Genomic DNA, 11,667 nt, shown 5'->3' with positions numbered 1-11,667 from the left:
TAGGTGCGTGGTTGTTGTCTGGGCTTTTTGAAGAGCGACGTGTGTGAGCATGGAGATGGTTCTAGGTGGTGTCTGGGGTAGGTTTCGCTGAGGGACGGACGAGGTTATGCTATCTTAGAGGGGAGCATTGGGGGACGCTATATCAAGGAGAGACGATGGGATTGTGAAGATCGAGGCTGTTGGTATTGTGTTGGTGTTGAAGTTAAAGTGAAAGGGAGATTTATTCTGGTCACTTCGAATTTCCTATGTTGGGGTGTACATACTCTCGTCTATCCAGGGGCGAGGCGGACATGTCCTCACCCACTGCCGGTGTAGCTTCCTTGTACGCGTCACATTGGCCCAGTAGTCATCCCAGTATACCGAGTATGCTGTGGGGTTATGATCAGAGACATAGTGTTTGTGACCCCAAGTTCTCATCTCGTGATACCTACAGATGCAGAAGCGCAGGTTGGCGATATCGGCGACTACTTCTCTGCTCACGTCCAACCATATATTATCTGTTTGTTCCCAAGACTGTAGGTGATCTTCCAGCGGGATGATGTCGAATGCGCAACCGGCCCAGGGGCCGTCTTCGAAGTTGAGATATCGCTTCGGGGAGTCCATTCTCTCAAAGTGATACCACGTGTTTGGCGCACTACATGTTAAGAAGAGAAAGATGATGGCCAGAGTAAGTGGTGAGTTTTTCTCCGGTTCTGAGCGTCTCTTATCCTTCGAGTTCTTCCTCATCTGTTGTGTAAGGTCCTTACAAAATCGCTTCACATTGGAAAGTAATGGCTCCCTAGCTTTAGGTGGCTCCCTCCAATCTGATGCTGGTTCTTCTGGCTCTTCTAATTGATCGGAGCGCACATATTGTCTGGTTGTAAGGTTACGGAGCACCCAATCTCTCTCCGTAATATGCAAATTAGTCCGCTTGAGATCTCGCCTGATCTTCTCTCGGTCGTCCGGCCTCGTCTCCAACTCATACTTGGACATTTTGAATGCTCGCTCACTTGAGTATCCATTGATAGGATGATCGATGATGTCGACCCATTCCCCGTCTGGAGTAGTGCTGAAATAGTCCCACTTCCAATCCTCCACCGACTGCTGCGCCCTAGACATCATACGCTCATCCCCCATGTATTTCGTACCCTCGATACCATAGTTCTTCATCTGCTCGGCGGTGAACTTTGAATGTACTGCATGGAAGCCAACCTTCCTGCCTGCCCAATGATGTTTCCGATAACTCCGATGAAGGCGATTCAGCACGAGTGGCCATAAGCGAGCGGACGAGAGGCCTAGCGCGATGAAATCCTCCCTGGCAATCTTTCTATTCTCGCGATTGACGAGATATTCGTTATGACGGATGCTGGCCCCATCCTGTATATAGCTATCAGCCAAAACATAATCGAAAATCTCATCGATGATTTCATTTGGAAGGCGGTCAAAGAGGTCACCACTGGGAGGATGGAAACTTTGAATACGTCCCACTTCCGGTGTAGGCTTTACGAACATACTATAAAGCCAGGCCTCGTTCTTTGTCTCGAAGAGCCGGGACATGCCTTCTCTATAGAAGGGTGTATCTTTTTGATTGAGCTCCGGGCAGATCAGCGTGTAAGCACCAGGAAAACCATCCTCTGCGAAAGGCGTTAACGAGGGAGTCGCCATGTCTAGTTGTATTCACATTGCTTGCGTCATGGATAGGAGTGATGACTTTGGAGGTGAAGTCTCAGCGTCGCAATTGCCTTGTTGGAGCGATGCCGCGCCGCAGCCAAGACTCCATCCAAAGTGGAAGGAGCAGCCCGATCACCCGTCGAATAAGCAATATCAGCCGAGGCATACGAATGCGCCAACGCTGCAGACTCGAACTCGTCGTATCACGCATTCGCTCTGTGAATGATAGGAATTTCTGATCTTTTTGGATTTGATGAAAACCATGGTTTAGTCTTGCATGATCCTTTGATAAGTCAGGCCAAGTGGATGCGCCATGGGGCTGCAAACTCGCAGCCAGCCTCGACATAACGCACAAAGCTCAGGAATCGCTGTGATGCGTGCCATCGCTATAGTTGTCGTTGAATACTTACTTGTGAGCGCGCTCGTCACTTGCATGAGAATATGGGTTCATTCACTGTTCGGGCGCAATGCATGGGTGGTGTCGTGGTAATTGGTGCAGACATTCACAACCACGTTTGAGCTTTGATTGATGCACGACGACCGAATAAAATGCGAAATACAAGTACAAATACTTGCTGCGTGCTGTCAGTCTAGCACTATGACCACGACCCTCCCACGATTACTGCTACCAGATACTCCCTACACCCATACCTCGATCTATATTCCCGCCCAGTTAAGCAACGAGAAACCAGAAAGAAAGGAGATTCAGTCATCAAGCCGCCGCAATGTCTTCCAACATTGGCACTAACACGGTGCAACTCGCAAAGTCTCCGCTCGAGGACTTTCTCCATCGAACCAACGACGCTGGCCTAAATATAGCTGAGTCGAGCGCCAATGGTGGGGGAAACTGGGAGATTGTGAACGAGGATGATATCCTGGATGAGCAGGACAATGCCGAGTGGGTGCTTGTTGGCAGGACGGACGCTAAGAAGCATAAGCAGGTGGAGGAACGCAAGACCAAGGAGTGTATGAAGAAGCGCGCGAAGCGAATCTCACAGCCCTAAGGCCTATAGAGGGGGCTTGTTTGCTAGTTAGACCTTTGGAGACTATCAGCAAAGACAATGATTGTACGAACTTCACGAAATGGTATGCCTGATGCAGGATTGGGTATCTTCAATTCGTAGCCCTGCGCAATGTACACCCTCGCCCTAGCACCAGTGACTGGGTCGCGATCTATATCCCTATAAGTCTCGAGGTATTGTGCGCTGAGATGTCTCTCTCTCTCTCCAGTTAAGGCGTGGTGTGCGGCGTGCAGTGTGATGCGATTGCGAGGTACCGATGTTCATTTCTTGCCCTTCTTCTTCTTTTTGCCTCCTGTGCCCGCACCAGCTGTCGATACGCCGCCCATCTTCACGTCTCCACCTTCATCCACCTGTGGTGTAGATGTGCCCTCGCCGCCAGCGGGCATGCTCAGATCGTCTGTTGTCTCCGGCAGCGCTGCCATATGCCTTCCTAACCTCCCTAAGTTCCCAATTAACCTTCCGACCTCAGCACCTTTGTTCGTCTCATATTGTAGGCATGTTCCCGACTCCGGATCGTACGTCTTCAGCGTGAAGAAGACGGTGACTTCTTCGGGATTCTGCGCTTGCGGTGGTGGTGACGATGCACGCGTCGGCTCTGCAGGCCTCGAGGCCCTCTTCTCTTCGTACTTTTGGCGCTTCTTTATCTTGGAGGCTGTGGGTTTGAGGACCGAGTATTTGGACGTGATTCGTGTCTAGTAGCTCGATTAGATGGTGGGTCGCGTGCGTGGAGGGATGCTTGGCATACGGATGTCGGTCGCGCTTTGAGCAGGAGCGACGACTGCTCATACCACTCGGCGCTAGTCTCGAAGTATGGCATGGTTGGAGGTAGTGTCTGGGGTATTCGGAGGGTGAGAGTGAGGCATGGTCGGTGGGTTCGGTAGGCGGGCAACTTTTGGCGGGGTCGCTCGGGAGAACATCGGTCCAGACCAGAATCAAGACTCCTACCTAGATACCCTGCCACGCAGCAAGTGCCCAGAAAAAGGGCTGACGCAAATTGCTCACCAATCAGGCCACAGTAGTGTGAGTGGTTGAGCGATCACTCAAACCTTCCACGACCAATCTCGCGCCTGACTCAACGCTTGAAGGTTTCATCTCAGGTAGTCAAAGCTAACCCATTAGCTCCCATCTACCGCCCGAATCAACCATTGCAAGTGCCGCACAACAGTCAGAGTTGAACCATACAAAGAGTCTGGGAAAGAGGCTGCCACTAAGACATTCCAGGCGAATCCCTTTACAGCACGCTTTAGCAAACACCGTCGAACAAGCCAGATTTGGTACTGCTGCGTCTGACCCCTGCAGCATCATGGCGGACTTCATAACCCAAGAACTTGGCAACTTGGAGTTGCAAACGGAATCGGGTAACGACAAGATGCCCACCCCTAGGGCTGAGCTTGAAGCTACCATTCAGGGACTAGTGGCTCGTGGTGACCACCTCAATAACGAGGTTGAGACGTACATTGCGGCAGTGCTTGAGAAGCAAAAAATTGGAAAAGTCTATAATCCGGTCGAGTACGTCAAGCTGTAATGCTACCCAAGATAGCAAAATGGTCCCCTGATTTTAGCTCTATCAGTAAGCTTAGCCGCGATAGTTACTACAGAAGTGCCAAAACAATACCAGAGTTCTTGAAACTGACAGAAGCAGATACCGAAACCTCCGCAATGACATGCGCAACGAGCTGGCCTTCTTGAAGAAGCTCGCAAGTTCCGAGATGGATGAGGAAAAGGCTCAAGAGAAGGCTCGTCACTACATTGTGTCTTCAAATCTTCTCTACTACGAAGCGTTGTGGGGTGCAGCGAAGCGCTCGACAGGATTGCAAAGCTTCCGCAAATACTTCTTCTGGGACCGACACAAAGCACCAGCAGGCAAGAATACGGCAAAAGGTGTCAGCTTAACAAAAGGAAGCCAAGGCAAGAGCAAAACTTCTGCACTTGTCGATATCGTCGCGGAAGAGGGTGCGGAATGGATACGAGTATCAACCGTCTCAGAAAAGAGAATTCTCTTCGACCTCGCAAAGTTAGGCTGGGTCAATGATTCAGACTCGGACGAAGACGACGACATGCCGCGTCCCCCCGAGGACGATGATGACGACGAAGACCAAATCGACGTTGTGCGAAACGCTCGCGAGCTTGCGCGAGCTGCACGGGCAAATCCTATCCGTGGTCGACCACCCAAGGTGCGATTTGTTCTTACCAGAATCTCTGCTGGAAGGACGCCGGCCATCGATATGATTATCAACAAGATACGCGCTACGGGTGCGATAGTACAATGTGGAGAAGACATTCCGCCTGCACTTTCAATAGGTGCTGTGCTACCGCGTCTGCTCATCGATCGATCACGGGCTCTCAGCAACACACTGAATATCGACTGCACCATTCTACTTGCGCTCATCTCCGACATCTCTCACAAACCTTGCCCAAAACTCGACTGGTATCCAGGGGAGGTATGTGCTCAGATCGATGAGGAAGCTGAAGAGCACTTATTACCAACACACCTCTATCCCGCCATTAGTGCGCATCCCATGGTGTGCACGCGCGAAGCTGCTGAGCAGATGAACCTCATAGTAGAGACCCTGGCTACTGATACGGAGAAGTTGAGAGCAAATCTACTGCTCGGACAAGGCGAGTGCGAGTCGTGGCCGTCGAACAAGCTTGTTGAAGAATGGGTACAGATTCACACATTGTTCACGTCAAAATAGAGTTCCTTACTAACTTGATCCCAAGACTAAGATATCTGATTATCCTCCACCGCCCTACTTCACCCTTCCCATCGCGGTGAAATCCCTGAACATAGACGCCATCACCGCTAATCTCCCCGCCGTAGCCACCACCGTTGCCGACGAACTATCAATGAGTCCATCTGGTCACCTCAACAAGTCTATCTTCCTGTACGGCTGGGCCGAGGGCCTCACAACGCTCAGCGCCAATCGCGGTCGAGCAAAGCAGATTGAAAACATCATCAACGAACATGGTCTGAAGGATGGCGAGGCTGGACCACATATATGGCTGTGCGGTGAGTCGAGGAGTTTGATTGCGAAACATGGGAGGAGGAGGTAGAGCTTTGGCTGAGTGAGAGTAGGGGCAACACGTACGTTTAGGAAGCCAAAGCCCGGGGTGGGGACACCAGAAGAGATAGAGATATGGCGGCGTGGGTCAAGGGCCGATGAGTAGGAACCCGGTGCGTCGGGAGACAACCAGGACATGACCGATCAAGGTCTCACGTGGCAAGGATGGGTTTCCCGCCAATCAAATCACCAAGTCCGTATGTAAGTGGATAGCAGAAGTATTGGTGTTGCCTTCCTATGAAATGGCAAAGAAGTCTTTCGCCTTGGTACCTCATCGCAAGCTGTCCTCGGATCACAGTCCTCGCGCCTCCAGTGTAATTCAACGCAATGTAGCTCGGCAAGATTTTCTCGGCGCATGCTACGAGGGCACTATATTGCCACGATGCTTTTGGCTACATCGGGAACCCAACAAAGGAAACATGTATCGAGGACTTCCAGAAATCGTTCAAATTCTAACATCGTTTCGCAGGCTGTTGTCTAAAGCGACTGGATCAAGGGACAGAGATATAAACAGGAGAAACGTCAAGCACATGGCATTTCATTGGTGGCCTTTGAACGCTGCAAGGGACGGGGATGTTTGAAGAGGAGATTAACGTGGAAGGCGAACCAGCAGGGGGACTCATCGCCTTGACGTGGGAACACCAAATAAGACCTCGAATACATTACCCCCCCTGCGAATACCAGTTTCAAGGATGTCCATTGCCACAGTCGTGTTCGCGAGCAGGCATCATGGATTATGGATTGATGCTGTCAATGGGGCAGCTTGGCACTTTTCGGCCCGCCGCGATTGCCGCCAGTCGGCCTCTCAGCGCTACAACATCACACCTCATCATCACTTCACCACTACACCATGGCCTGTGCACGCCGACTTGACATGGCGCGACATCGGCATCAATCTGGGTTGCACGTACTATAGACCATGACCCGGAAGTCTAGATCCTCGGTGAATATTGTTCCGGTGTGCGTTGTCGGATAGTGCACTTTGACGAACGCCTCTGGTCCATGGCGAAAACCTCCGCCCTCTTGGCAGTGTTTTGAAACTCCGTCTGTGCAATCCATCAATCATACCCACTTTCATGCACACTACACGTGCGACATGAATAATTACCGCAGGCGAGCTGTGGGGTACAGCAAGCCTTGCTCAGTCAGGAGTAGGCGTCGCTGCTCGTAGTCTGGCGCATGTGTAGGAAGCGAAGAGTCGGAAATTTAAGGTATTGGTGGAGCTTCAATACCAGCGCTATATTTCATCTATTCTATCTTGGCAACTGACACGAGAAGTACAGCATCATGACAAGCGACGGAATGATGAATGCGCGAAATGTCATGGTGGAAGAGGCAGTGATGGCGGTAGTATATATTGTACCTGGCATTTCTAGTGATGGGGTGATTATCCAACCTTGACCTGCAAGAACACACTCCACCCGTCTTGGACTATCATTATCATATTCAACATGCGCTCCCTTACTTTCGCTGCTGCTGTTGCAGTGTTTTCTGCTACCGGAAACGCGAAAGACATCTACGTCTCACCGACAGGCACAGGAACTGGCACGTCCACCGCACCTTTTGGCTCGATCCAGTCCGCTGTCAACGCTGCCGTGGCTGGCGATGTGATACTCCTCCGTGCGGGCACATACAAGCCCACAACAAACATCCAGATCACCAAGAGCGGCACTAGGACTCAACCAATCACTCTCCGTTCCTTCGAGAAGGAAAAGGTCATCATCGACGGTGAGGGAATGCCTGGAACGCCATATGCTTTGGACGAGTCTCTGCCTAACAAGGAACGCGGCGCATTTCATATCGAGAAGGCAAACTACTGGAAGTTCTACAACTTGGAGTAAGTACAACTTGGTCTCTTAATCGCCCCCATTACACACACTAATCTACAACCAGGATTATCAACGGCCCCTACGGCGTGTACGCCCGCGATGCTTCGCACAACCACTACGAGCTTTTGATCACGCACGACAACTACGAGACAGGCTTCCAGCTACAAGGCGCTTCGTCAAACAACACCGTCTTGTACTTGGACTCATACCGCAACCGCGACCCGCGCAAAAACGGAGAGTCAGCCGACGGCTTCGCATGCAAGGAGGGATCAGGCGAGGGCAACGTCCTCCGCAACGCCCGCTTATGGGACAACGTTGACGATGGGCTCGACCTCTTCATGTTCGGATCGCCCGTCACACTAGAAGAAGTATACGCATGGGGCAACGGCTTCAACCGCTGGGGCTTTAGTTCTTTCGAAGGAGACGGCAACGGCTTCAAGCTCGGTATCACGAACAACCCACCCGCAAACCACATCGTGCGCAACTCCATGGCCTTTGCCAACGCGAAGAAGGGTTTCATCGACAACGGTAACCCCGGTAGCTTGACCTTCGAGCGCAACACTGCGTGGAACAACGGCGATGTGGGCTTCAACTTGAGGAGCTCTAGCTCGACTGTGAAGGATAACATTGCTGTGGCGAATGTGGGTAGTGCGCAGGTTAGCCTGACCGCGTCGGGTATCAAGGCTACGGGCAACTCGTGGCAGTCGGGTAGCTGGTCGACCTCGAGCTTTACGAGCGTTGATCCTGCTACCCTGAAGAAGGCGCGTGGTGCTGATGGGAGGGTACCTGCGAGCGACTTCTTGCTGCCAAAGAGCGGTGCTGCTATTGGCGCGACTACACGATCCGATGTGTAGAGTTTGAGCCTAGTAGTGTATGCTGTGCCTGGTCACGGTGCCTTCTCTTCTTGTAAATATTCGGTGGCACTTGCTTGTACATATCATAGGGCGCTACTTATTACATATATTTTCTCAAACCCGCCTTCGATGTCATCGTGTTTTTGATGAAGCAAAGGTAGCGACTTGGAACCATGGCTTCCAACCTATGACTTTAGTATTATACATATTGTCCATGCTGTAGGCTTCAGAATAAGCCATAGTCCTCTGCGAACTGTAGCGCACGCGTTGTTCCAGCCAAATCATTTTCAGATGCAGCATCGATGCTATGCTTCAGCCACACTTTGATGGCGGCCACAGACACAGTGCTCCTCTCCCCGTAGCGTCTCAGTTCCAGCTCCATCTCAGCCATTCTAGCCTCCTCGTAAAGCCAGACGTGACGCCACGGGTGAGTGAACATAATATTGCAGTGTCTGCCTTTTGCTTCGCGGATTGACAAAATTCCACCAGCGAGTCTAGCAGCTCGGCCTCCAACTCACGAGAAGGAGTGGAGTCGCCAGGCAAGGCCTGTCGTCACGGTCGCAGAAGTTACAGCTCTTCCATAACATGCATCAGAGCGTTCCAGAGCATGTTGATCGATCTGACTTTCCCCATCTCGCCTTTGACCTGAAAGCCAGAAAGATCCCCAGATGTATACAGGGGGCGACTTTGGGACGCCTAAGAGATTTGGATGAGGTGAGAGAGACTTCAGATGGGTGATATGGCATGAGATCGCGCCAGCTCTCGAACGAAGTTAGAATCTGCTTCTTCGTAACCCAGCTCTAACGTCCTGAGATCGTTCTTGATGTTGTAGAAAGGAGCGCATGGTTAGGGTTAATCTACTTGTCGCTAATCGACAGGATCTCCCATCTCACACTAAATCATCTTTAGTTTATCTTGTACAATTGCGCCTGAAATATAGCGTACTCACTGTGCCAATACAGCGTTCTCTGTGTTCTGTAGGTAAAAGATGTAATTCACGTGGGTCACATGACAACAAAGCCAGCCCGGCTAGCTCAATCGGTAGAGCGTGAGACTCTTAGATTTACGTCCTAATTAGATTCGATTGGTTATCTCAAGGTTGTGGTCTATCGCGTTCCTGAGAAGGTGGTGTTGGTGATGTGGCGGCGAAGGATATTTTTTCGGACCCTACATCTACGGACCAACAAAGCGAAAGGTCTATTGTCCCTTAAACCATGAATCCCATAAGTCAAGGCTTAGATGGAGCAAAGACGGGGCAGACGAGGGAAAGTTTTAAGATACATGGTCTTGTAAGGATCGTATTCTGTAATGGAGGCGTCGGCCGGTTTGGAGAACGTGACGGCCGGGTACGGGTCTAGAGATGCCTCTAGTAGCCCCAGCAGAATCGAATAGGAAGGCCTCAGCCATTTGTCCACACGTGCAAACAATGCGAGAATCTTCTAGCTGCTGTACTCATCGCACTCCAAGTTCATTCTCTGAACATTTGGGATATTGGCGGTGAGCTTGTCATCACCAAGTCGGCATTGTCGGCCGATATGGTCCTCTTGTACAGCCTCACGGCCGTTTGTTCATTGAACGCGTAGTCGTGTCATTTCATTCTGAGGAAACGGTCCGTTTCTGGCGTTCCGAGGTTAGGCTATGGTTGCACCTCGGACCCGTCGAAGCGGAAGTGCTCGTGGCAGCTCTATTCATCCGGGAGCGCGAGGGATCTCACCGTCGCGGCTCTAGTCGGCGATGCGAACATCAGGTAGGCAGGCGGGAGGAGATGCGGCAAATCATACAATGGGTTATCAGTAGCGCAGGGAGAGTGAGATGCGCATATATGGAAGCGTTGCTAGCATCAATCCAAAGCTCAGATCTTGCGCTTTGAAGATCGTGACACGACTAGGATCGTACTCTACAACACTCATAGTTGGTGCAAATTGAGGGAAGAGGGTTACGGAGTGGAAAAGCTGAACCCATAGCGACAAGAGGTCATGTCATGTCAATGGTCGAGGTGGCGGGAGCGTATTGTTGCATCGGATCGCCACAACCGCCGTCGGGCGGTATATTCGCACCACTATTATTTCAACCTGCCGTTAGATGAAATGTGACCCCAGGGTACTCTCAAGTCGCTGTTCCCTTCGTTGGCCTGAATCTTCTTTTGATATTGCGCCAACAACTCATCGTATAGCAGACTTCAGCCTGGAACAGCCCTCTTCGCACCCATGTTATGGCTCTTACAAGTCAAGCTTCTTGCACAGTATCCGCCACCTGGTAGAGAAACACCGCACTACCTCTCCATATTGACCGGGCTCTTGTGCATCTCCTCGCAGTATCTCTTCAGGTCTTCACACCAAAGGCCGACCTTGCTTTTCAACGTATCCTCGTACATCAACTTGACGACTCTTGACAGTATGCCGCTCATAATCTCCCAGGTCCGAACCTCGCACTCGTTCTCACCGGTGACGATGACTTCGTGAAATCTCTCCAATTTCATGCCAAAAGCGTACATGCCCCCGTTGCCCGTCCAACTAACCCTGTATACCTTGCTGAGATCGGCTGTGAACGTTTGGTCTTCGAGTAGCTCCGGCGTGAGGTACGATGTCGGCGAGGAGGGCGTGCAGATGTCTACGACCTTCAGCGGTGTGAGAGTGACATCGTTCGGCTTATCCGTGTTCATGACGACTGTGAAACGCATCGTGCAGCCGATGCTCATACGGTCTTGCACATTTTGGTCTTCTAGGCGCTCGGGGGAAGAGGACTGTGTGAGGATTTCGGCTCGGGGGACCCACGTGTTCCATGCTTGATAGTCCGCGGCGCGAAGGATAGTGTCAAATACAAGCGGTGCCGGGGCGCATACGGCTGTGGAGTAGGAGATCTGGAGGACGGCGCTGTCTCGCGGGACAATCTTGGAGGTGACGCCGTTAGGCGGCGGCCAAGCTGCGGTCTCAGACATGGTGCAATGAGTGAGTTACTTTTGGATGTATGGTGCGATATAAAGAGTGTTGTTGCCTACGGATGACGACCCGGAAAGTTGCTGACTCGCGTTGGCACGTGAAGGAACCCTATCGATAAGGTAGCTCTAGTAGGTAAACGCCAAGGCTACTCACTCATCCTTGCACCACCATACACATCTCATAATGTGCAACCCTTCGACAACACACCCGAAAAGCTCATCGTTACGATCATCAGCCTCTACCCTCAGCGTGTATTCAACAAATCAAGTCTGGCGTCGAAGCAGCTCAATCAGATGGCTCTTCTGGTGTGA

At 51.4% G+C, this 11,667-nt stretch overlaps 6 protein-coding genes across 6 annotated transcripts; 3 read left to right on the top strand and 3 right to left on the bottom strand.

The window, feature by feature from the left end:
- Positions 1 to 243: 243 nt before the first annotated feature.
- On the bottom strand, positions 244 to 1,644 carry ALTATR162_LOCUS9405 (uncharacterized protein; the record flags this gene model as incomplete). The annotated part of the gene is made up of 1 exon (XM_043317038.1): positions 244 to 1,644. The coding sequence occupies one exon, from the start codon at positions 1,642 to 1,644 to the stop codon at positions 244 to 246; it is 1,401 nt and encodes a 466-aa protein (XP_043172973.1).
- A 731-nt stretch (positions 1,645 to 2,375) lies between these two features.
- Positions 2,376 to 2,654, top strand: ALTATR162_LOCUS9404 (uncharacterized protein; the record flags this gene model as incomplete). The annotated part of the gene is made up of 1 exon (XM_043317037.1): positions 2,376 to 2,654. One exon carries the CDS (start codon positions 2,376 to 2,378, stop codon positions 2,652 to 2,654), a length of 279 nt encoding a protein of 92 aa, XP_043172972.1.
- A 278-nt stretch (positions 2,655 to 2,932) lies between these two features.
- On the bottom strand, positions 2,933 to 3,489 carry ALTATR162_LOCUS9403 (uncharacterized protein; the record flags this gene model as incomplete). The annotated part of the gene is made up of 2 exons (XM_043317036.1): positions 2,933 to 3,364; positions 3,418 to 3,489. The coding sequence occupies 2 exons, from the start codon at positions 3,487 to 3,489 to the stop codon at positions 2,933 to 2,935; spliced, it is 504 nt and encodes a 167-aa protein (XP_043172971.1).
- Positions 3,490 to 3,975: 486 nt separating this feature from the next.
- On the top strand, positions 3,976 to 5,726 carry ALTATR162_LOCUS9402 (uncharacterized protein; the record flags this gene model as incomplete). The annotated part of the gene is made up of 3 exons (XM_043317035.1): positions 3,976 to 4,181; positions 4,315 to 5,335; positions 5,394 to 5,726. 3 exons carry the CDS (start codon positions 3,976 to 3,978, stop codon positions 5,724 to 5,726), a joined length of 1,560 nt encoding a protein of 519 aa, XP_043172970.1.
- Positions 5,727 to 7,185: 1,459 nt separating this feature from the next.
- On the top strand, positions 7,186 to 8,417 carry ALTATR162_LOCUS9401 (uncharacterized protein; the record flags this gene model as incomplete). Its single annotated transcript, XM_043317034.1, has 2 exons — positions 7,186 to 7,571; positions 7,628 to 8,417. The coding sequence occupies 2 exons, from the start codon at positions 7,186 to 7,188 to the stop codon at positions 8,415 to 8,417; spliced, it is 1,176 nt and encodes a 391-aa protein (XP_043172969.1).
- An 857-nt stretch (positions 8,418 to 9,274) lies between these two features.
- Positions 9,275 to 11,355, bottom strand: ALTATR162_LOCUS9400 (uncharacterized protein; the record flags this gene model as incomplete). The annotated part of the gene is made up of 3 exons (XM_043317033.1): positions 9,275 to 9,311; positions 9,367 to 9,392; positions 10,708 to 11,355. 3 exons carry the CDS (start codon positions 11,353 to 11,355, stop codon positions 9,275 to 9,277), a joined length of 711 nt encoding a protein of 236 aa, XP_043172968.1.
- Between the last annotated feature and the right edge of the window lie 312 nt (positions 11,356 to 11,667).

This window comes from Alternaria atra (genome assembly GCF_907166805.1).
Source record: "Alternaria atra isolate CS162 genome assembly, contig: 30, whole genome shotgun sequence".
Lineage (NCBI taxonomy): Eukaryota > Fungi > Ascomycota > Dothideomycetes > Pleosporales > Pleosporaceae > Alternaria > Alternaria atra.
The sequence above is the reverse complement of the archived record's forward strand: the minus strand, read 5'-3'. Positions and strand labels throughout refer to the sequence as shown.